The following is a 26753-nucleotide window of genomic DNA, read 5'->3' as shown; positions in this document are numbered from 1 at the left end:
AAAGGATCTGAGGAGAAGAATGACAGAAAATTGCCAAATGCAGATGTGTAAAGCTTTTCACATCATACCCAAAAAGATTTGAGTCTGTAAAGGTGCTTTAACCATTTTCTGAGTTAAGGGTGTGAATACTTATGCAATGTACTTATTTTTGTTTTTTATTTTTAATAAATTTGCAAAGCTGTCAAAAATCAGTTTTTTGTTTTGTCATTATTGTGCATGGAGTGTAGATTAATGTAAAAAAAATCATTTAAAGTAGTTTAAGATAAGGCAGCAGCATAACAAAATGTGAATAAAATGAAGGGGGTTGAATACGTTTGCAAGCCACTGTATTTGTGTTTTCTCTCCAGACACGCTCCTTTTGGCTCTGCACATCGCTCTCACACACGCTGAGCTCTGCATCAGTAAACATGGCTTGTATATTCAGAATGATAAATATATTGAAATGAATCAAACTCACCAACTGTAACATAAACATACATTGAAATAAGAGATGCTATCTTTGTCTTAATGCTCTTACACAAATAAAACTAGTCAAAGAGGTTTTTAAATAAAGGTTTCATTAAAATCCCCACAGTATACGGCTTTGTGTATTGAAAAAATATTAATTTACAGCAACAGAAAAAAATAAGAGACCATTCCAAATGATCATTTAATGTATTTATTAATGTATTGTGGCCATTCCAGTCGAGTGTCTGTTGAATTTCAACAAAATCAAACCTTAGGAGTGACATAAAACCATCCAACAGCAATGTGAAAGACAAGACAAGACACATGAAAACTGTGATATAAATCGAGATTTTCACATTAAATTTTTTTTTGAACTTTTCCAAAATACGAAGTACAAATATTACTGTTGTATTGCTTAAAAATGAATATGAACTTGTTTTCTTTGCAGTATTTTTGGTCTGAAAAAATACAGAGCATCTTTTCTGTTATTTTCACCTGTTTCTCCAGTTTCAGTAAATGCAAATACAATAATTTTATTTGAAGAAATTTGGGAGAAATATTGTTAGTAGTTCACAGAATAAAAGAAAAATGATAATTTTACCTAAACACATACCTCTAAATAGTAAATTCAGAAAAAACTGAAATGTTCTGTTAATTTTTACTGGAGCTGTATATATGTGACCCTGCCTGTGAAAACCCTGCTAAAGTCATTTTTTGTGATTTACTGTTTTCTACATAAAATCATGCGACAAGTAAAATACCTTCTGTGAAGTTATTTTAGCGCTGTTAACTTCTTATACGCCTCTGTGGAATATCTAATTCTGATTGGTCATTCATGTCACTGTCATTATCCCTTGCTGATGCTACTGTAAAAACCTCATGCAAGACCAAAGATGATTGCATGCATAGCTTGAAAAATACGTTCATAATAACATTCCACGTGCAGAGACCCCTCCCCTTTATGCTAATAAACCCTCCCTTTCAGTTCACCAATCAAAATCACCCCGCAGGAAATGAAACAGCAGGAGGTAAAACAGCAACTGTGAAGTCTGTGATTAACAGGAGACATCACCAAGAACATATCCTAGAATTCCAAAGCATCTCCAAAGTCAGTGGCTTTACCAAAGTCAATCACAATATCGGAACTCAAGGTCATTTAGATCTAATTGCATCACTTTGCCTTTGAGGGTTGAATAAGGTTCGTGTTCTTCAAAGGAGGAACGTCTTCTGCAGCTTTATCTAATCAAGTATGGGGATGTCAACATACATCAGATGTGGGTCTACATTACATGGGGGAACAGCATGGTGCTGATTGCTGGTGTCAACATCATGTCAACAATTTGTCTTCCATCGATTCTGATTTTGACAACAGTGACAGATCTGGACGTCTGATGGAGAACAAGCCCTTGATTTAGTGTACAAGATCAGAACTATATATTTAGCTTTGTTCTCTGAATCAGATCTCCAAATTAATTTGGACTGCATCTTCTGTTCGGTGCAGCTGCCGGGCAATCTCAAAACTGATCTGGAGGGTGAACATTTTTTCCACAACTAAAGGCACTGCAGATCTGGGCGGTCAAGATGATTTTGGGGAAGGCGAGAGGATGAATGCATAATGAGCTCTGTGCTCGGGGCACCAGTGGAAGGGTTTAGTTCTTATTGCCTGAGCTAATTTTGGACGGTAAACACGGGTGTAGGTCTAATTAGTGGAAGTCTTATCTGCTGGCCAGAGCTCAGACGTTTTACTGCGACCTTAAAGAGAAACGCGGCTCATTTTTCAAGGGAAGACTGATGTGACAGGATGGAACTTTTAATGAGCTGTTCGAGCTGTAATGCGTTTAATGAACAATCCCAGCGATGAGGGAATTAATTTGACACTGTTCCTGTTACAGATTAATAAGCGTGTGTAAACATAAGCCATTAAACCATTGATGAAAACACACAAACCCAAACAATAGGTGCTTTTTTACAGCAGTGGTTCTTAACTGATGGGTCATGACCCAAAAATAGGCTGCAGGTATGTTCTTAAAGAGTTCTGATAAAAAACAAAATTCCAAAATGCATTAAAAAAAGAAAATCAGTCAGTAAAAGAAAAATAATAATCATAATACATAAATAAAAAATATATATTTTATGAAAAAATATTTTATAAATTTTAAATAAATAATTTGTATTAAATAGTTAGAAATATGAATAGATAAACTTTTTTAACGAAATTATTTAAATTTTATTATTAATATTTTTTTATTTCATATTCTTATTTTATCATATTAAATGATCAGATAGTTTATATAAAGACAAATAAAAATATAGATTTCATATCTACTGGTAATTTTGAACCAGGCAGTTGCACACATTAGCAAACACCTCCTAAAACAACAATCTTTCATCATTACTGACTAATGGAATATAAAACAACATGAATGTGAAAACAGTCTGACTAAAAAAACAACAACATGCTTCTTCCTAGACCCTCTTGAGACAAAAAATTGGATTCACTGAAAATGAGTGTTGCAAAACATGCAATTCCTGTGAATCTCAATGACATGCATGAAGGAAATGTGTGCAGAATAATTCTGAGGTCACCGGCTACTAATGCAGCTTCTGTCCATTTTATGCGTCCAAATTGGTTTTGTTATTTCTTCAAGATCCCAATTGCGTTTGTTTGGGGTGTCTGCACAATGACCCAAACATGGCACATTCATATTCAATTAGATCTGTCAAATTTAGTTTCCGACAGCATTTACTGCAAGCTTATGCCATGAATCAGAACAGTCAAATGGGAGTACTGAATGTTCTGTTTATCAAAAATCACAAGGAAAATTATTTACATTGACATTGTATGAATAATTCAAGCCCGATGTACGTTTAATGCATCTGCACTTCCAGAAAATATCCAAATAGGTGCTGTTGACATGTAAATGTGGGCGTACGTGGGTTAATGTATTGGGTTTCTGACATCAGACAGAAAGATTTCAGAACAAGACGTTTTCTGCAGCATACAGTAGCTTTAAAAATAAACAGATGGTGATTTTACTTTAAAAGTCACATACTAGTACAGCAAACTTAATAAACTATTTCAGTACTTGATTTCCCGGATTAGAAAAATGTTGGTTCTCAAAATCAGCCTTAAATAAATAAAAAAGGCTTTAAAGAATCTAAACCTCAATCACGTTTTTTTAAGAGCACAAAATAGAAATAACAGCATACAATTTGATTTTCACAGTAGCAAACAAAAACAGATCAAAACAAAATGAACTGTTGTGTTGCTCTGACCTTTTAGTGCTGAACATGTTGGCAGGGCTTCCGTCTGTGACTCAAAAGTTTTCCTGGAGGGACAAACCTGAGAAAACAACCAGATAAAAGAATGATAAGAGCTGAAAAGTCAAGGTGGCCTGAGCGAAAACATACAACAATAAAATAACAAACAACCACTCTAACCCTCAAACTGCACATTTAACTTAATAATAATCTATAGATAATCTATGAATACCCACACACAGAAACAGATGCAAAAACATTTAAGAGCACATTCTAAATTTTATTTTTAATCAGCATTTCTAGTTGTATTGTGGCCATTTCAGTCCAATGTCTGTTAAATTTCACCAAAATCAAACCTCAGGAGTGACAAAGTCATCCAACAGCAATAAGAAAGACTGACAAGACTTTGATAAAGCTGTGATAGAAGCTTATCACATAATTTTTTACAACCTTTCCTAAATACATGTACAAATATTACCGTTGTATTGCTTAAAAGTGAATCTGAACTTGTTTCTGAATCTGAACTTTGCAATATTTGAGGTCTAAAAAACACGGATCATCTTTTCTGTTATTTTGAAACGTTTCTCCAGTTTTCTGCAAATTAATGCAATTAGAAACAATATTTTTGTTATAAATTTGGAAGAAATATTGTTAGTAGCTCACAGAATAAAACAAAAATGATCATTTTACCTAACCAACAAATAATAAATTAAGAAACAGAAAATAATGTTGAAATTGTCTCTTGATTTTTTTCCACGGCTGTTTAGAGTACATAATATCTTTAATTTACTTCATATTTAAAGGGTTAAAGTTAATGGATAACCAGAGGATAAAGAATAAACCGGTTGATTAATGGCTAATTTAAGTACAGTGAGTTTAATGATCTCAAAAACTCTTCAGGCTTTATCTTTTAATCTCAAATTTAATCTCCCTTTAAGTGTTCTCTGAGCTGATGAATAATTTATAATCACAATTGTTGACGTTTGGCAAGCGTCAGCTGTATGTGATCTAGCTAACGTGTCTGCTAACTGTGTTAAATTAAGAGTAAAAACACTAAAACATATAGTATGTTTAGACTGATCAGTCTAATAAATTAGAATCTAATAAATTGTACTGTGCAGTGTGCACTGTATATGGTGTACTACTGCCTATAGTATTTTCTTTTTTAAATAAAAAATAAATCGCAAACATTTACAAATTGCACAAAAAGTGCATACTATATACAATCACTGAAAACTTTGCAAAAGTATGCTATTCTGTAGACTCTTAGTTCATCACCTCTAGGGCGGACGTCTGAGAAAGAACATGCACACATTCTGGGTCCGAATCCTAAACTATCGTCAGAGGATTCAGATTCTTGCACATGCAGAGAATGAGGCCACTGAATCGGTACACTGAGCGGATTCTGCGTGCATTAGTGATGCAGGTTGCAGGCTATAGATGCTCTTTACACAAAGGTTACATTGTGGCGGCATCATTAATGCACAGGACCTTTAAACCGCAATCCTAAACACAAGTCATAATGAGACACAGTGACTGTCCTGCTCCAGTGATTCTAAACAACACAGTTGTGCCTGTGACAGTCATATAATATGTAAATATGGTAGCATGATATGCATTAAAGAACCATGGTGTTACCATAACGAGAGAGATTTTTGTTGCATTTAATGACACATATTCCCCAAATTGTTCCTTAGCCTTTGATGTTAAAAGCAGCATCAGGTGTTCAAGTAAACAGAGACATCAAGTTTTTTTGTAAAAAGCACATTATGGGAAATAAAACAACAACACACGCCTTTTCACAAGTCGCACAGACTTCTGGGAATGCGTGGCGCTGTCATTGATTAACAGCTATGAATCATGGGATTCTCCCTCTGTACCGTATTCCACTGTGACTTTCACACTGTGATCTTCGCGCACTGCTTTAATCCAGTCTATTTTTAAACCCGACACGTGTGAGAGGTGACGGGAGTAATAAAACACAGAACACGCAGTAGAAAAGAATTATAATCATAAAAGAAGAGGGGGGAAAAAAAATATTCAGACTTTAATATCCTAACCCAAAGCACACGCCAGAGGTCCACACCGAGGGCAAAAGGGCACGTTCAGAAGGTTATTTCATTTTTTTTCTCTGCTCTATAGTGAGTCATTCCTCTGGACTAAGCATTCATCAGATTTAGAGCATTTCATCAAAAGCCTTTCATCTCTCCAAAGTGCCATGGACCGTGTGTGCGTGCTTTTAGAGAGCACTGGCAAGCTTCTTTTGGAAAGCAAAATGTTGTGGACTTAAAATATGAGGCCAAATACACAGCAAGTGGCACTAAGTGACACTACAACCTGCCTTCATTTTTTTATCGTGTTGGTGAAATTATAAAGTGCACTGTGTACACAAAATGATATGCATCATAATTTCCCAAATGCTCCAACTATGATCGCGAAATGTAGTTCTCACACAAAGCATAATTCACATGTAGCAACACAAAAGTAGATAGGACGGAAGCCATGTGATGTGCACAAAACAGAAAGCAAACTAAATATGCAGGATGGTGTGAAACGCGTTTTACAGAACAGAACATCCATTATTACAAAGCAAGTCATTCTGATTCATCCTTCGCTCATAAGGACAGAAACAAACATATCAGCCGTGTGCATGTGTGTTTGTTTGGCTTTGGTCTTAATCTGTGTTTTTCTGCAGTAAAGTGACTCATCCTCCTCTCTCTCTCTCTCTCTCTCTCGCTCTCTCTCTCTCGCTCTGATTTACCTGATTCTTATAGCATTAAACTTGGCAACATCTCTGGGGATCAGGGGTCAAATGAAGCCTGCAGAAAACATGCCGTGATTATGGAAATTCTCTTTCAATTGCGGCTGGCGTGCAGCTTCGTTTTTGTGATATCAGAAGCTTTAGTTCCATCGCTGCCTGCCGTCCAATGAATCAAAGCACAGTTTGTTCATGCAGATTCATAAAGTCCTTCATAAAAAACATTGTGTTAATATACACCTCATTCACTATGTGAAGCTGATGGCATTATAGAAGACACTTCTTTTTGTTCCATATAAAAAGTATACGAGTAGTATGCAAGTACTGGAACACACTAAAGTGACCTCTTGCCAGTATGCAAATTAATGTATAATCGTGTTTGCTGGATATAATAAACCTTCAGAAGTGCAGATTATTAAAAATTATAGATTAAATTATAGATTAATTTAAATATCGATCCAAAGTGTCAGAAGACTTTAGTGAAGGGTTTCATTATCTTCAAAAGCTTTTGATCTGAAGATGTGTGCACAGGTATATGCTTAAATGTCTGAAATTTGTTTCGTAGCCAAAAAAAACGATTTTGCAAATATAACCTTTTTCATTACAAACTAAAATTGTACTTAATAAAATGTGTTTGAAATGGATGACTACAAAAGCATCTCAGGGTGTAAAATGCATGATAAAAGGCAGTTTTATTGCATAAAACGTTGATAAAGTGTTTGTTTAGATTTTTTAGTCGCAACATCATTCTCATAGTTCCCTTTGTGTTTGGCCAAGTTTCATTTTTTTTCTAAAATGTCGAAAAAATATGAATAATTGACTAAGTATGTCAATAACTATGAATAAGTGTTCTACAACTTTTGACCAGTATGTGTGTTTCTGCTATACTTATTGTCAGATCACTGGTGCTGGTTATATAATAGCCTGCGAAACCAGTCAGGCTAAATAACTTTACCATAACATAAAAGAGTAATATAAAAGGACTTGACTCAAATGTTTTATTCATTTTATCTAAGTTATTCATGTGTTGCTTCAGATTCTCACATCTGTTGCAAGATGTTACAACTGAGAAAAACAAAGAAAAAATGCAAATGTTGTGTTCCTCGAAATCAGCTTTACTCATGCACAGCAACACAGTAAAAGCATTCAAAGTAATTTGCAGGGATTTTCTAAGACCTGCTTGGTGTATTCATTACAAGACCTTACCACGCTGGAACAGATACACTTGTTTAAATTAATTATTAAACCGTCCTCCTGAGCGGGGGAGCGTGATGGAGACTCCTGAGAAATCCTTACGTACATACTACTACAAAAGAATATACTACGGTATTTTTAACATGATGTCTAGGAAAATATCTGCGCTGAAAAAGAGCAAAAGTTAGTTCAAGACGCAAACGCAGTAAAAAAATTTACCAACCCGCCTAGATATCATGTCTTACTGTATGTGATGTGCCAACTGCCAAATGCATTTAAACATTTTTTTGGGCTTTTAGTATGAATTTGTTAATCTTAAAGATATCTGTAAATGTTTTAGATCACAGTAGTTGATACATTTCACATTTAGAAGTCAGAAGCATTCAAAATGTTCATCCTCTCACTTCCGCCAATTTGAATTAATGATTTTTATGCTTTAGATTTTTATGATAATTTTGCACTTAAGCTTTAATCAGAATTCAGGCTGTAAGGTAAACCAAACGCTATTGGCTATTCTAAAAGAGGGAGGAGCCATCAAAAACGTTTCCCTAACTTCCTGTTTCAGTGGAAATTATGTCAATAAAGCTGCGCATTTCAACACACCTTGTTGGGTTAGTATTTGTAAACATCTTGTCATGGTAAGCGACCACTTGTCACAGGTGCAAAATAATATTTATGTTATATTCAATCCAGCAATCCACAGAGCTTTAACCTTGCAGATATGCGAGTCAATACTCCGTCTAACATTACATCCCGTGCAGCCTCATCTTACACGCTCAACACCAAAATGCTCGCAAACGCGATCGTTTTTTTATAACGTGCGAGGAAAAATTTCACAGGGTCACATTGGTGCAAGTGCGTAAAACGAAATTTTGCCCCGCCACAGATTTATTTGAACATTTAAAGTGATTTATGAGTAGTGAATGACGCGCTTGTGGTTTAGTGCAGGAAAGAGCGAGCAGAGAGCTCGTGCACTCCCTCTGTCTCCAAACTAATGTGTGTGTTTGACTTCATTCGGTGTTGCGCAGATCGAACAGCATAAAAGCATCGCGGGACAGACTGCTGCTTGCCTGCTTCACGTGGCGCATTCGGAGAACATTTTTACCTGAATTGCGGTTGTGAGTGAGTGTGCTCAAAAACATGTTGCCCTTTCTTCCCTGACAAGTGTTCCTCACATGCAGCAGACATAAAGGAAAAATCATATACAGTAAAGTGTTTTCCGTGTTAACTTCTATCTTTTGCGATGTCCTAACAGCTGTAAAAAAACAAACAGCGCGTCAACGTCCGCTAATGTCCGCGACGCAATGACTCATTTGAACCGATTAATTTTGTTGAAACAACTCGTATATCAAACACTGAACTTACGAGACTCACTGACAGAACCCATCAAATCAGTCACTCAAAACACATCAGAAAACAAGCGTGCTCAGACCATTTAACAAGAGTGGTTAGTAAGATTAAGTATTTAAAGTTTATTTATGACAATGTGTAAAGTAACATTGTAAAGTACATATATAATAATTTAGTTCTGAGTTACTTTTGAGTTTTGAGCTAGCTGATTTGATTTAATTTTATGTGGTCAAAATATAGAAGGCCAGTGGCAAAATTACATTTTTGCAAAGAGGGCAATAAAGGAGGATTGTGAAGAGTGACAGGTTATATTTGTGTCAGATAATTGCATAGCCAATATATAACGTGAATATAAAATTAAATAATAACAACTGTATAAAATAACAAATACAAAGTTTGCGTTTATTTTGGATTTATTGGGCTCGCAAGTGTTAAAGCGCAAATATGAAGTGGTCTATAGCCAACTATTTTAAAATACAGAGTGACAAATTAACAGAACGATTCGTCAACTGAGGTCATTATGCAAGGTCTTTATGATTACTATAAAAAAGGGTGTGACCAAATTGTAAGTTGTTGCGACCAACTGAGAAAGTGGGAAAAATGAGTCTGGAGCCTTGCAAATGCCACTGTTTAAGCTTCAGGCAAGGTGGGACTCCGTCAGTCTAACTTTAGTTTTATTCTGCTGAGTCATTACACAAATTGATATTATGTTGACAGACACCAATGCTCCGGAGGCAGCGCTCAAAAATGACTTTGTTCCGAGGTAAATTTAATCTTGTGGCTGCGGACACGTTCCAGTAGCTCCATGAACACAACACAGATTTACAGCCTGTGCCACAAGAGCATTTCATTCCCGTCAAGTGTTTGCAGTACGCCAGTTATCTGTTATATTTATCATATGGACTATCAGCATCTGGACATAAAGCCTCTTTCAAGGTGAAGGGCACTTCTGCGTCACGAAATGGAATTGAAAAATAAATTGTAAAAACCTTTCACTAATTTAATCATTATAGGCATTTTTATACAAAAATTATAATAAATATAGCTGCAAGCAGCAATTACGGGCTGTTACAGACTCAATGGTGGAAGAAGAATAATAATAAGAAAACTAACGGATCCACGGGACTTTACCACTAATAATAGCACATGCAGGGACACACAAGTACAATGTTCCAAGCTTCTCAATAACAACAACAAAAAACAACCTGGACATCAGTCACTGACTAGAACTGTTTACAAGTCAACAGAGCCAGATACAAATTAAACCATTCCTGCTGTCATAACATGGCCTGTTCTACATGTAAATACATGTAACATGTCAGACTGATCTGCAGGGGTCAATAACTGTGTTAGCGAGGCTTAGAAGAGCAAATCCTTTCCTAATCTACAGTATGGCCACACAGCACTGCTGTGTATAGTGTTTCACTAGACCTCCAGCACTAACTCTTCATCACATCCATTGAATATTATCACATCTGAAAAGCTGCGAGTTAATGGCTGTTAAAACTGTGAGTTAATGAGCCACTGTGCTCTTTATAGTCTTCAAGGCTACACTATTGCACAAGCGAGAGTGAAAGTTAGAAACGTTGATAAAATATCATAATAAAATAAAATGTTTTTAGGCTAAATTCTGATTTGATGAGCCACATCGTGAATGCAGATAAATGCTCATCAGTGACCACACATTTATGTGATGTTGCTTCACACATATAACAGCATACAGTTAAATCCCATAAGTTTAAAAATGCATATTGCAGTTAGTACTATTATTGGAACATATGTCTTTGAGCATTTTGCTATTACTATAGCGTTATAAAAGAAAATGTGCATTACAGTGAATAAAAAACAGTATAGTATCAAGTTTTGCTCACTTTTGGCTTCAAAATTATCCCCAAAATATAATGGGTACACACACACACACAATGTGACCTCACACAGATATTTACCACGTTAGTTAGTACTTATGATATTAGAAGTTATACATTCTCAGTTCATGAATAAAAGAAACCGATGAGAATAATTTTGCATCCAATCCCACACAACCCATTTCTGTCTATAAATCACTGACTAGTTCACATAATCGCGCTATTGATTCATAAATGAAGTGCGGCTGAATGATATATCACTGTAGCCTGAACCCATAGCAAAACTCAACCACCTGGAAAACTGTGACTGCCCTCTTAGGATTTAGCATTTACATTGTTACGCAAAACCATGAGCTCACTTTAATACCAGAGAGCCTGAACATGTCCGGTGTAATACAATGTTCAAAACAACAAAACCTTTTCTCTATCCCAAAACTTACTAAGCTGCATTTTAAGTCATCATAGATTTTTATTGCAATCTAGTCTGTCTAATGCAGGCAAAAACCCCATGCTGCTTTCATAGATACCATCTTTTGGCCAAAGTTAAAGACAGCATCACGTTTGTCCTTCAAAAACAAAGCAGTTCACACAGTTTAGGAACATATCTGTGGATTTAACTGGTGATCCGTCAGTATGTGTTGTAAATGAGTGAACCCGTCAAAGCTGAAGCATAACCATATAAACCCCAAATGTTCTTCAGGATCTGAGAGAACAGCTGTCATCGCATGGTTTCTGAAAGACTGAAGCTGAATTTTAATTTCACTCAAAGATCAGAAAAGCTCCCCTGTGCAATTACCATGACAGAAAACTAAAAGGCGTATTTCACGCCTTTGCTTTGTGAAGTCAGAGCAAACATTTGAAGATACACTGCATAAATAATAAACGTTAGATCAGACCCCTTGTTATCAAAGTGTACACATTAATACTTAATTTCTTGTAGATTTCAATCATTTTTGACACATCATTCACGCCTTTCTGCCTTTATAGATCAATAAAATATTGCAGCGTGTAGTGATAAAAATTGTGATGTCGTTTGTTGCATTTTAGCGTTGTGGGAGGATCAAATCAAAACTGAATGTGGAGGCTGTGCATGTCTTGAGTTTTGCTGAACAAAGCATTTTCCTGGGTCAACATTATTTTGTGGAAGCTGGAACAACAATCCTGTCAAAGAAATTAATTTATAACGCAATCCCTACATCAACACCCTCAAAACACAGAACAACTAAAAAAATGTGTGCAAACCCCTAGGCAGCAAAATATCCAACGCTAAAATCTGATTGGCTGTCAAAAAAGTTGTTTCAATGACATTAACCCAGGAACTTGAAATGAATACATGTGCCGTTTTCGTGTCAGAAAACTTACAGTGGTTATAAAGACAGAAAGACGTTTCTTCTAAGAAACCTGATCGTCCAGCCACACTGCAGCAAATGAAGTCGATAAAGTCGATAAAGCCTCCGTCATTTTACTGCTGCAGGATGATGTAAGTCCTTCTAAATATATATCTCTTTTAATTTTACGGTAAAAAGAGAGTCTGTAAAGGCTATCCAACACCTAAATTTACTCTCTGAAACATAACTTCTACTGTGTTAGGTAGGAGGTAGCGGGTATAAAGATAAAACATTTTTAGTGGATTCAACTCCTCAGGCAGGTCTGTGCTGCTTTATAAAATAAAATGCTCAAAAGCTCCCTTTAATAAAGCAATAAGGCAACCACTGGGACAGGGCGCTCTAAAAACGACAGGGAGTTGGGTGCATTGTTGCATTGTGAAATGCGTCAGACAGAAATTTATAATGCGAATGCATTCTTGGCATTACTTCTACAGCTAGATTAGAAGGATCGTGTTGAGCCAAGTTAAATGAGTAGCAGACACAGCGTTCCTATAGAATCTGTGATCACGTGTGCATTTATCAGCATTTTACGCTTTACACTTTAAACATGGCTCAACCAATGAGAATTAAGAGACAGAACGATCCATTTTATAAAGATTACTAGCCATGCAAATACTTATTTTTACATACCATCTAATGCCACAGGCTGCTTTAAAAGAGTAAAAATCCATTTCTGAATAAAATTTTCTTTTTGCATTTTAAAAGAATTTGCATTCGACTGACATCCACAGCTCTTGTAATCATTTCTAATTCCTTTAACAGTTTTCACATAAAGTCATGTTTTTTATTGTGTTATGTTTTTATTGTGTTTTATTGCGGTAGTTAGTTGTATTTTTACTATTATTTAATCAAAACAACCTTCTGTCACGAATAGCGGTGGAAAGAACCCAAATGCAGGCAGCAGTTACGGGGTTAACAGAAAGACAAGATTTATTTAACTAAGAAACAAAATAAAAACCCTCGATGGGGGACAAACACAATAACCAATTAAAGCTGCAAGCAGCGATGATCGGGCCCTCGTGCAAAAGTGCAACCGCAACCCTGTGCCATCACCACCCGTCGGCCTCAGGAACAGTGAACGGTGGGCAACGTGTATGTAAGGAGTTACATTATAGATTTTTCCGTGCCATATTTCCTATTGCCTGTTGGTGGCGCTATGACTATAAGTGAACACTGACGTGGATATGTGTTCAGGCCAGGAATCTTATCAAACATATGAAGTATGAGGCCGGTCGGACATTGTGTGCCTGAGTTACTATAGCTTCCTGTTTCATGGCGAAACATCAAACTTTATCTGGTCGCCACAGACACGCCCCTCAATGAAAAGTCAGGATCATGAAATGTATCATCACAAAGGTCTGAAGATCATACTGGCTGTACAGTTCAAATATGATGCTGACCTGTTTGAAGCCCTATGAGCAGTTAAAAACTGTTTAAAACATGCCGTTTCCTGCAGGTGGCGCTATAACTGTATCTGAATATTGCCATGTAAAGAAAAAAGTAAATGATAGGTGATAAAATTAATGCAGGCGAATTATAGTAGGATTTGTTATTTATTTAAATGCGTCACATTCCCTTTTGCCAGCTGGTGGCGCTATCGCTATAAGTGAACACTGACATGGATATGTGTTCAGGCCAGGACTCTTATCAAACATGTGAAGTGTGAGGCTGGTCAGACATTGTGTGCCTGAGTTACTATAGGTTCCTGTTTCATGGCGAAACATCAAACTTTTTCAGGCCGCCACGGACACGACCCTCAGCGAAAAGTTAGGATCTTTCAATGTATCTTCACAAAGGTCTGAAGATCATACTGGCTGTACTCTTCAAATATGTTGCTGATCTGTTCAAATCTCTATGAGGAGTTAATCACAGTTTAAAACATGTCACTTCCTGTTTCCTGCAGATGGCGCTATAACTGTATTTGAAAATTACCATGTAGATGTCTTCAGGCCAGGACTTTCATCAAATGTGTGAAGTCTGGGTGAAGTTTGGAGCCTGTTGGACATTGAATGAATGAGTTACAACAACTTGTTGTTCATGGCGAAACGCCAAAATTTGGCAGGCCGCCAGGGTCACGTTCCCCCACGAAAAGTCAAGATCTCCGCAATTTAGCTTCACAAAGACCTCAAGATTAGAATGACATGAAAATGATGTTGATCGGATTAAAACTCTAGGAGGAGTTCGTTAAAGTACGACGACTGGAAATTGAAACAAATTACAAAATTGCACAGGAAATAAAAAATAACGGACTTCCTGTTGGGTTTAGAGATATGCTCCAAGAGACTTTTCTTAATGATTCAGGGTGTTCTATCAGCCCACCAAATTTGGGCAGTTCTAGGTGGCGCTAGCGAGCCATTTTGCCACGTCTAATTTTAAAACCCATATCAGACGTAAATTTTTGCAAGGTCTGATGCGTGTGCAAATTATTGTGAGTTTTTGAGCATGTTTAGGCTTTCAAATTAGCGATCAAAGAGGGAGAAGAAGAAGAAGAAGAAGAATAAACAACACAGAAACAAAAGGGCTCTGCACTACGGTGCAAGCCGGTGGCTTGCTCCTCCGTGCTTGGGCCCTAAAAATGCTTTTCAAAAAGACAAAGAAAAACGTCTTGGTTACGGATGTAACCTCGGTTCCCTGATGGAGGGAACGAGACGTTGTGTCGAACCGACAGAATGGGGTTTGTCTTGAGAACCTATCATCTTCTGAGTATTTAGAAAAGGCCAATGAAAATTGGCGAATGAAATTTGCATGCTGGGCTCCTCCCCGGATGTCCGGGTATAAGAGGGAAGCCGGCGTGCTCATTCATTCACCTGTTGGTCTGAGGAGCCTAAAGCATCCTCCCCCGACCGCTGGGGTGGGCGGCCAGTGTTGTGGCATGAGGGACACAACGTCTCGTTCCCTCCATCAGGGAACCGAGGTTACATCCGTAACCAAGACGTTCCCTTTCTGTCGGTCTCTCGACGTTGTGTCGAACCGACAGAATGGGGTTCCTATGGAAAACGCCACAGCACTGAGCCGCATCACAATCTCTGCGGAGCGACGTTGACTGGCCTGGGCGAGTCAGACGAAGATGCTAATGTGAAATTATGACCCTCCAGTGGAGAGGTAGGGGGACCCAGAGCTTTACACAAAGTTGGGAAGCCCTTATCACCGGCCGTCACGGGCGGAGGCCTAGTTCTCTAAATGGCGAGAAGCCGCCCAGCACCGTACGGGCCACTGGGTAAGCATTATTCCCCCCTGGGGGAAAAGAGGCGCCACCTATGGGCGTATAGCCGCCCAGTGGCCGAAGCCCTAGCCTGAGTGACGTCCCAACCGGACCGGGGGTGGGTCACTCAGGGTCTCCTCGTCCCGTCCAGACATGGAGACCAGGTTTTGCCTGGGATGCCGTAACGTGCCCCTTCCCCTGGGGAAGCTGTTTGCCAGGGGGAGCGGCCAGGGGGGAGTTGTTGTCAGAGCCTCAGCTCCGAGAACCAAGTCCTGGTTAGGCCAAAGGGGCGTAACGAGTACCACTTGATGCTCCTCTTCCCTGGCCTTGCACAGGACCTGTGCAATGAGGCTCACTGGGGGGAAGCGTACTTCCGCTTGTCCCGCGGCCAGCTGTGCGCAAGGGCATCCGTGCCGAAGGTACCTCAGACAGGGAGTACCAAAGCAGACAATGGGTGGAGTCCAGGGAGGCAACAGGACCACCTGTGCCTGGCCGAACTGCCCCAAATGAGCCGGCTGCGCGGGGAGGTAGTCGCCACTCTCCGCGAGGCGTCGACTGACGAGAGAGCGCATCGGCTGTCTGGTTCAGGACGCCTGGGATGTGTGTGGCTCACAGGGAGCTGATCACCTGCTGACTCCAGAGGAGGATGTGTCGGGCGAGTCATGTTAGCTGCTGTGAGTGAAAGAATACGCCACAGCAGCTGTGCTGTCCGACCGGACCAGCACGTGCTTCCCTGCACGAGAGGTAGTAGCCTCCTCAATGCAAGTAGCACAACCAACAACTCTAGGCAGTTGAAATGCCAACGCAGGCGGGGGCCTGTCCACCGCCCCGACACTGCTTGCCCCATTGCACACGGCACCCCTGCCTTGCAGGGAGGCATCCCAAAGAGGACCCCTGTCCGCAAGAAGGTCATGGAGACCAGGGGGTTAGGGTGTGTCGGCAGAAAAGCGTGTGACCATACGCCTGCTGCCGGTGTGCCACGCTCTCCAAGGAACTTGACTCTGCAGCCAGTGTTGGAGCGGTCATATGTGCATCGACCCGAGGGGGACCACCCCCGCCGAGGATGCCATGTATCCCAGGAGCCTCTTGTTACAGGGGGACCGCTGACTGTCTGAACTTCAGGCAGTTCAATACTGATCGGGCGCGATAGTCAGTCGCGCTGCCTCTGGGAGGCCGCGAGGGTGCGGGCTTCCTCGTCGCGGGTCTCGCGCCCCCCCCCGGGGGGTGAGCAAGGCCGCTCGTGAGGACAGAGTCGAGTTCCATACCGAGAAAGAGGATGCTCTGCACCGGGGAGAGCTTGCTCTTTTCTCAGTTGACCTGTAGCCCCACCGATCTAGGTGCCGGAGCACCAGGTCCCTGTGTGTACACAACAGATCTCGAGAGTGTGCCAAAACTTGAGCCAGTCGTCGACATAGTTAGTACCCGCACACCCCCTTCCCTACGGGGAAGGAGGGCGGCTTCCACGACCTTCGTAAAGATTCGTGGAGACAGGGACAGACCGAAGGGGAGAACCCTGTACTGATATGCCCGTCCCTTGAACGCGAACCGTCGGAACGGCCGATGTCGAGGGAGGATCGAGAGAGGATCGAGACATGAAGTACGTGTCCTTCAGGTCGACTGCCATGAACCGGTCCTGACACCTGACGGACGTCAGGATGCGCTTCTGCGTGATCAACCTGAAAGGCAGCTAAGTGTAGGTGCCTGTTCAGAACACACTTACCCAATATAGGGCGCAACCCCCCGCCTTTCTTGGGGACAATGAAGTACAGGCTGTAAAACCCGTTGAACATCTCGGCTGGTGAGACGGGCTCGATCACTCCCTTCACCAGAAGGGTGGCGACCTCGGCCCGAAGTACGGGAACATCCCAGCCTCTGACTGAGGTATATCGGATGCTGAACTTGGCGGGCATGAGGCGACTGGATCGCGTAGCCGAGACGGATCATCTTCCCTAGCCAGTCTGACAGCCTGGGAAGCCAGACAGGCTCCCAGAATGAGACAGGGACTAAGGTACGATCTTTTTCATCGTCCCCCCGGGGAGTGGTTCGATGGCTAGCAGTACGGATTCCTTGCCGGGGGAGGTCCCCCGGGGAGGAGATCGGCTCTGCTGTTTTTCCTGCCTGGCGACTGCGCAGCTCAACGCACTGTCTGACTGAGAGTGCTGAGGGCTGGTGTTTATACTCGACATTGCGCTTCGCTATGACGCAATGTCGAGTTTGCCGTTCACCGTAGTGCAGAGGGTGAGAGCGGCTGTGGTAACCCAGAGAGAGAGGAAACTCTCCTTTTTAGAGAGTAAGTGGGCGCTAGCCCCCCGGAGGGGGCCAGCAGATGGAGAGACGGGGCAGAATCCGTCCCTATCCGACTTCCCAGCGATGTGGCTGGGGTTGGGCCCAATGGTAGCCTCGATCCCCCTGAGGTCTTCCCATGACAGCCACTTCGCCGCGGCTGCTGATGGGACGATGGTCTCCTCTTCGCTGTCTCCTCCAGGGGGGCCGCCCCGGAGCTGGAGGGCGTCGAAGAGGACCAGGGCTGCTGGGAAGCAGACAGTGCACGGGACTCGACGGCCGAGGCGGCCGAGTTGCGGCACGGAGGACTGCTTCTTACTGTCGAGAACCCTCCAGGGGAGGCCGCATGCGGGTCTCGCGCCCCCCCGACGGGCGGGGGGTGAGCGGGGCCGCTGCGGCTCGACAGTAACACCAACCAGCCCCCCCTTGCGAGACGGGTGCGTCGAGAAAGCGGACCTTCTCAGCGTTACTCATCTGCGCAAGCATCGGCCAGAGGAGTTTCTCATGGACCACAAGTGTGGACATCGTCCGACCCAGGGCTCGCGTGGTCACCTTGGTCGCCCGTAGAGCGAGGTCGGTGGCGGCGCGGAGTTCCTGCATAAGCGCTGGGTCGGTCTTACCCCCGTGGAGCTCTCTCAACGCCCTGGCCTGGCAGGAGCCATAGCGTGGAGAGAGGAGGCAGCTTGGTCCACCGCAATGTAAGCTCTCGACACCAGAGATGCCGAGACACCACATGCCTTGGACGGGAGTCTAGGTCGAGCCCCCCCCCAGGTGGCCGCCGCCTACGGGCACAAGCACCGTGGCGGCATACTCCACCTGGGGGACAACAACGTATCCTCCAGCTGTCTCAACCTCGAGGGAAGAGAGGGTGACTGAACTTTGTTTGACGTGAAACGTGCCGGAAAGGGGCTTTCCAGGTCTTACCAAGTTCCTCATGCACCTCCGGTAAACACGGCACTGGGGGCGGGCGCGGCTTGGTGCCGCGCTCAAATCCGAAGCGCCATGTAACCAGCCGTGAGCGCCGGTAAAGGCAGTGCGGGCACTGCAACCCAACACTCACGGCGGCCCGGGAAAGCATGGCTGACATTTTGACGTCCGCTTCTTCCTGGGCTCGACCCCCCGAGGGAGGGAGCCCGTGGAATCGTGAGAGTCGGATGGCATTACGTCACCCCCCGATGCTGCAAGAGACATCTCATCATCACGCATCGTGTCCGAATACGTGATAAGAGTAAGACGGCGTAAGGAATAAGACGGCGGACCGTCTCCTGGGGAACGGTCAGACGAGCGAGACGAGGTGCGAACGGTCCGTGAGCCAGTGGCTGGCGGATTATCGCTCACAGTAATCCTCATATCACCATCGCTGCTTGCCGTAGCGGACGGCAGGGCCGTAGTCACGGAACGGGGAGCAAACGAGGTGGTGGCTGAGTCCCGTGGGAACACAGCCACCTGTGACGCAATGTCTGAATCATCACCGCCCGCAGTGCGGGCAGGACGTATCCACAACGTCTGCCCCAGCGAACTGGAAGCAGGCATTGTGTCCGTCCCCCTCCTCAATGAGTGTGTTGCACCCATGAGAACAGCGGGACAAGCCACGCTGGAGAAATTTGCTCTTTTAGAAAAGGAAATTTGCTCGAACACTTCCGGAACTGCTGAGACGCCCAGGGGAGAGTCACTGCAGGAAGGGACCGTCCGCTGTCCACGTCGTAGATTCCAGCAGAAAGAATGATCACCAAGATCGTAGAGAAGCTCATCAGATGCGTAGGCTCTGAAGAACAAAAGTTGAATGAATGAGCACGCCGGCTTCCCTCTTATACCCGGACATCCGGGGAGGAGCCCGGCATGCAAATTTCATTCGCCAATTTTCATTGGCCTTTTCTAAATACTCAGAAGATGATAGGTTCTCAATACAAACCCCATTCTGTCGGTTCGACACAACGTCGAGAGACCGACAGAAAGGGAACTTCCCACTATGGGGCAATGACAAGACACGAGAAAACACATGAGATGTCAAAAACATAAACATCTCATGGCTTTCTCACATAGAACCTAAGGGCTCCGTCCCGATCCTGCCACATGACTAGAAATACAGAACAAAGAATGCAGGACCGTGACACCCTCATGCAGTTTGTTTTATATTACAAGGAATGCACGATAAAAAACATGATTTTTTAGAACAGAGTAATCTGAACTCTTTATTTAGTCTCTGTTTTGGCAAAAAACAGATTCAATCTGCCTTTTGACTCTCACTGAAACGTCTATACTTGTTATTCTATATTGGAGGCTCGTGCGTGTTGAAGAGCACCCTCTAGAGTTTAAAACTGACAATACACAGTCTATGTCCTTAAACAACATTAAGAAAATTTGCTTCTCTGAAAAGCATATACAAAAAATTCAGTCATAGTGCAGTTGTACTAATGAAAGTGATGCTCTGAGGTGCTTGCCATTTATTTACTCGGGCGAAAAATAATAATAATAGTTGAAGTTGGAAGTCTTCTTTAAGCTTCATAAGGGATGTCACAAGGATTCTCATGCAGAAATTTAGAAAGAAGAACTTTTAAATAGCGACAGATCTTTAGCTGAGGGTTAAAACGTCATTCTTTAGCGTTTTACCTTATTTATTTTTGTTGTTGCAGTATGCCAGGTAGGAGAATTCAAAAACAATGCAGAACTAAAACAAAAATAGAAGTGTTATTACTAGCAAAACCGCCTTTAAAGGAAGATGTTATAAAAACAAAATAAAAAATAGAAAATGAACTGAATGAATTACTGATATATTAATTAATATATATATGAAATTTTATCACATGAATTAATATATTCATATATAACATGTAAATATATTAATAACCTAAAATGACTTCATCTCAATATTATATTTTTTTACCTAAATTTAAAGTTAAATTCTGTTTGAAATATGTTCTCCGACAATAAGTTTGACATTCAGTTAATACATCTCTTTAACCTTCAAACACTAAAAGAAAGTAAATTTGTGCAAGTCCACATCAAGTAAACCCCCCACACGCGGTCTCCATAAATACATCAGTATGATCACTTTCCATTATCATGCATCAACTCTTACATGATCCAGGTGCTCAGACACACACCAGCACATTTCACTTGCAGGTGATGCTGCATCATTTTCTAAACATGCTCAAGAGAGAAAAGAGAGAAAAGAGAACAACTGTCACTCACTTCAGAACGTCCGTTCATGTCCCGGGTGTTTGTGTGATGAGTTTATGCAGCCGGTCACTGTAACAGGCATCTGTGCGCAGGATGAGACACACATACCCAGTAATCTGACCTTCTGAATACAGACCGAACCATTCCACCGTGAGCAGGGAAGCAATGGATCATACCAATAAGTTTAAGTGTTATAGCGCAAAGGGCAGTGAAATGATTTTTCAGCGGGTTAGCTTAACTAGGCATGTTTGGAATTTAAATTAGGCTGAAGTAGAAATATAAGAATAGAGTTGAAGTAAATACACACATGAAAGGTAAAATGTCACGCTGTATGTAAACAGTAATTAGACAATTTATGTAGCACTCATTTTAACATCTTATACAGTGTATGGGCTACCCTAGAAAATGACTGACGTCCCATATAAACATGGCACACTGCTGATGTGAAGGCTCTTTCACATTAACCTTGTTTCAGCTAAACACCAATGCAGCATCTCGTGCATCATCATGTACAATGCAATCCCAGAATGCATCGCAACACAATGTCAAGTCACATTGATAGGGTTTTAAATAACAAAAAAACACATCTAAACATAAATAGTAGTTACAATAATCGTATTTCATGTCTCGTCTATCACTTCATGTCTTTCCACTGAGAACGACAAGCTAAGTGTGCCACACTGATTTAGTTATAGTGAAATTCAATATATATTTTGGAATTTAGTTATTAAATAACATTAAAATATTACAGAATCCACATATCAGGGATGTGATTTCCAGCACCAGATTAACATCATCTGCTCTAAACTGCCACAGCAAACTGCAGCATTCATGGAGATGAATCAAGTAAGCAATAAACATTGGTCTCAAGGTTTGTCACTTTTATGCTTGCATATGGATGACTGACATCTCATTCAATGTGTTTTAATGCTGTAACCTGCTCTGTGGCCTTGTACAATCCCATTGGCTTTTCAGAGCTTATCTTCAACATTTGAAGTTTGAAGGGGATGTGCAACGGTGTTTCATGCGTTCCGACTTCTTTACAATGTTAAACGTGCTCAGGGGTGTTGCTAGACCTAAAGCTCTACTGGGGCACAGGCCCCCATTTGCTTTTTATATCACATTTTTCTTGAAAACCTGCTGTGTGCAAGAAGTATGCAACGCAATGCACTCTACAAACTCCCCTTGCTTAAACCACTATTCAGTACAGTGCAACAGTACTGGGGAAAGTAAACACGTATGTATATAAAAATATTGAAGTATCTTCAACCTACTTAATATAAACTTTATTAACATGGTTGCATGCACTGTATGGAAACAATAAAAGCGGAGAGAAATTTACAATTACAAGATTTCAAGAAACCAGTCATTTTAATGTAAAGAGCATATTTTATATTTTATCTCTGGTTTCACAGCCAAGACCAAACAAAGTTGGTTATACCATAGGCTACTGCCTATAATAGCACATAGTATATCTGAGCCATAGTAACTTTTATTGTAATGTCATAAACTAGAGCTAGTAAATTAACTAGTAATTTCATGTCTGAAAGTACAGAACACAAATGTTTTTCTAAGCAACAATGCAATTTTACAGACTTGACCATGGTTTTCATGAGACATTTTCCACTAATGTCTGAGACCTGACTGGCTGGGGATGTACAGTAGTTTGTTTATCAAGTCTTATCTCCCTCAAACTCTTAATCTCCTTTCTGCTTCCATTTCCCTGCTTTGCACAAACAAATTCTGATGTCCATCTACAGGGGCTATTAATGATCGAGTCAAAATATGATGATTGATATTATGCCTGCGTGCGCACATTTATTGCAAGGAAGCGCACAGTTGTTGCAAGGAAACACAGATGCGCGCAAACAAGGATTTCTGCGCGAAAGTAAGGCACGAGTTTGTGTTTTCGGACCGGTCAAAGTGCGCGACTGCTTCGCTTTTACAAGTGTGAATTAGGTTACTAAGTTGATATAATCCGTTTATTGCCGATATTATAATTGTAAAGGATTACACTGACAAATAAAGTAAATTGTTAAAAGTTAAGCTTGAAATTTATACAGGGTCTAGCGACGCCCCGGAGCGTGCTGTCTTCTCATGCTTGACATGGTCAACTTGTCAAAACATGAGTTGGATGTATGACGTAGTATTTCTGTGCTCGATACACTCCCCCAGCGTTCGTATAGGTTTCAAAGTTTTTTTCGAACATGAAAATTCGTTTCATAACAACTTTTCTTAGTCCCTTATTGGACAATTTTCCTGGAAAAGCATGCCCACGCGTCAACCCACCAGAGCGAGAAGAAAGAGCACGCCACCGCGTCAACCAATGAGAGCGGGAGAAGGAGCATGCGCACACGTCAACCAGCTGGAGCAAGAGAGAGAGCACCGTGTTCACAAAGTTTAGCTGTGTTTGTTTGTTCACTGCAATTGGGTGATGAATGTTACATAAACGGTGGATATAATGCTGGATTTGGAGATCATTCAAAACTGATAGATGGAGCGGTCCCAGCGCTAAAAGATGCCAGACATGAACCGCACACGGAAAGTGAAACTGAGTCATATGTCTGTGTTTTGTTGGCAATGGGTGCGCATGTGCTTTACTTCTGCCATTTCCTTTGAAGCATAAAACAAAGCAATAACAAATCATTGATTCTTAACTCAAACAACATGAAATTACAGAATAATTTACCACTGTAATGAAACACAAATCATTAAGACGACACAATTTCAATAACTGCAATACGAGTTTGATTAAATTCAGGTTTGTCCTACAAACTTCTGCTTACGCACGCAGAGACATTTCTGTTGTCAACAGATGTGCCAGTGGAAAGTCTGGGTTTTCCCAGAAGAAATAAAGACTTGTTACCTTATTGATTGATGGCAAGTGTCCACTGGAAGACGTGGAAATCGATGGACGGCGTGCGGAGACGAGAGGCCTGTGACGGATGCCTCTGATGTGCTTCCATGAACACCCCGGTGGGAACTCATAAATAAGTCAGAGAGACAGAGAGATTTTAACCAACCATGAATTCTGTTAGCAACCTCCACATACACACACCGCATCTACACATGAGCAGATGACATTTAAACATGAGGCTGATGGGTACCGTACCGCAGTAGATCCGTTTAAATCAAGAAACCCACCTAGACAACATTTTCAGGCGTCATAGGCGCCCTTGTGATGCAAAGACATTTCTCTCGCTTCATAGACCATTTTGCTACAACAAACTTGATCCAATAATTTCCCAAGCAGAACAAAATGCTGATGTACACACACGGATACCTAACAGGTCACTGATATCAGCGAGGAGAGACTGATGGAGTAGCAGGGTCGAGACGGCAGCCACAGGAACCGATGACCTTCAGCAGAACTCATCTTAGACGCTACAGCACTTCTTTCTTACAAGTCTGTCAGATACTGTTGGGTGTCTCTTTCTCTTTTTTATCTACATAATAGATAAAACGGAACATAAAAGACAGTATTTGCATGTGAAAGGGTGACATTTACAGGTGTCATGTGATCATGAATGGGATAATGGCTTACTGAAGAGATTATAGTCTAACCAGCATGGAGATTTTTTTCCATTTTTCAGACTGTTTACGGTGTTCTCCGGTACAACACTTTATGATGAGATATTCACACCTCCTGTAAAGATGTTAGATCTCAAAATAAAGAGAAACCTGAAGGTTTGTATTGAGGTGAATTGTAAAACTATTTATGGTAGTTTGGTACAAAAAAGGCGAAACCCTGAAGCATCCTTTAGAATTTGCCACGATTAGATGGTGCCAGTTTTGTGTGTTCTCTTCAAAACATTTGCTTTGCTTTATAAAATATATATTTCTAAATAATAAATTATAATAAATGATATGATATTTTTTATTTTTTACAAATGTTATTATGCATGACTTTACCCATATTTCTCTTAAATGATAAAAACACTGTTTGAATTTGAAAAAAAAAATGGTCGAAAATCAGTTTAACACTAAATTGTTTCTTAAACTTCAAAAGGACAGCTATAAAATTTATTTCATGGATGAATTCTGCAAAATTGCTCTGCAGTTGCGAATTTCAAGCAGTGAACAAATCAAACAAAATCTGGTCCACCATTTAAATGAGAGCCGATGGAGAGCTTTGAAGTTTTTCATTACATTTGAGAAGACCGCTGAGCCCGTATCGAGCAGCGATGCCCTTAAGCCAGCAGATAGATGTGTTGAGGGCAGAATTAATATTGGCAGGAAATCAGGTGTGGAGATATGAGCACCTTTGAACGCCCAGCAGAGGCCAGCGATGCCCGTTGCGATAAGACTCCCGCTCGTGTCTGATGAACAGATACCGCGACGGGAAATGGGTTTTCATGAACGCTTGTTTTATCTCAATTACAGCAACATACCATGCAGCCGCTGAGAAACGTGTGCTGATGCAGTCACTGAGAATTCAATTTCTTTCACTTCAGTAGGGTTATTCTTCAGGGTTATAAATGATGTGTGGGATATATGCAGGGTTGGATTCTGCAAATTCTTTCAAAACACGTAAAACATAAAAACACAGACACACGATTTAGGTGCATCATTTTTGCTCACCTTCTGCGATACATCCATGAATACAAATATTGACACGGATGTGCAGTTTTGTGTATGTGTATTGGTCAGTTTGCAGAAAGTAACACAGGATGTTTAAATGTGTTTATCACAGCAGAGGAGCAGGAAGCAGATTCCTGCTGGGAGAAACAGCAAGTCTCAGGGAACGGTAGGGGAGATATATCACAGAAAAAATGGCTGACGGCTGGAGACGCGGTGAAAATGTCAAGGAAGATGTCAAGGAGATGCTGCGTTTTACAGAGGAAGTGTTCTATTCTACTGTCAGCAGTCAGCAGTCAAAGGTCAAAGACAGCGTGAACCAAACAAGCATCTTTATAGAAAAGGTTTTTTGAAAATCTACTTCGTGAAGAAGCACTTCAAACAAACTCCAGGTTGATACATACGCTTATTATTACAACCACCTGAACAGAATAATATAAAATCAGATAAGTGCTGAATAAATTTAGTTCTTTACACTGTAAAAAATCCATTTAAAAAGGTGGAAATCACAGCAGGAAAACACGTTTTAAACGCAAAAACAACTGAAATAGTGGTGCACCATTGATTTACATCACACACAAACAAGCACAGCGACAAATACACCTAACACAAACAAGTGGCTCTGTCTATATCACGTGCAAAACTTTATCACAAGCGTAATACACTGGTGAATTTATTCTTAGAAGACAGATTTCTTCATAGTACAGCCCTGAAACACCAAACGGTTTTGTTCCAAATCTGTACAAATTTCTTTGTTCTGATTAACACAGATAAAGATATTTCGAAGAATGCTTATAAACAGCCAGATTTTGCCCCCCCCCCATTGACAACCATAGTAGGAAAAATGACAATGGTAGTCAAAAGTGCCCCAGAACTGTTTGCTGTCCTACATTCTTCAAAATGTCTTCTTTTGTGTTCAACAGAACAATATTGTTGGGAGTCAATGGGGGGCAAGATCTGTTTGGTTATAAGCATTCTTCCAAATAACTTTCTCTGTGTTCAATAGAACAAAGAAATTTATACAGATTTGGAACAACTCAAAAGTGAGTAAATGATGACAGAATTTTCATTTTTGGCTGAATTTTCCCTTTAATGCAGCTGGGCACACACAACAACAATACTCAACCCAGGGAAAACAAAGTGCAGTGCCTCGGTTCATCTGTCAAAGAGCCTTGTGCAATGCTGTGATTCTTCAATAGGAAATATACTGCTGTGAAAGAATAAATCAATGTTCAGAAAAAAAATTC

General features: G+C 41.0%; 1 protein-coding gene across 2 annotated transcripts in view; it reads right to left on the bottom strand.

Moving 5' to 3' along the window:
• The window catches only part of oxr1a (oxidation resistance 1a), a 145060-nt gene extending 124021 nt beyond the window's left edge, over positions 1-21039 (bottom strand). The window contains exons 1-2 of one of the 2 annotated variants that reach the window (XM_057339320.1): positions 20941-21039; positions 3724-3790 (exon numbers count right to left, since the gene is read on the bottom strand). In XM_057339320.1, the coding sequence (XP_057195303.1) occupies positions 3724-3740 (17 nt within the window). In that variant the 5' untranslated portion in view covers positions 3741-3790; positions 20941-21039. The remainder of the gene's footprint in view (positions 1-3723; positions 3791-20940) is intronic. The other variant, XM_057339319.1, reaches the window with a different exon arrangement.
• Positions 21040-26753: the final 5714 nt, after the last annotated feature.

Source organism: Triplophysa rosa, linkage group LG8 (genome assembly GCF_024868665.1).
Source record: "Triplophysa rosa linkage group LG8, Trosa_1v2, whole genome shotgun sequence".
NCBI lineage: Eukaryota > Metazoa > Chordata > Actinopteri > Cypriniformes > Nemacheilidae > Triplophysa > Triplophysa rosa.
This window is presented reverse-complemented; position numbering and strand designations above follow the sequence as displayed.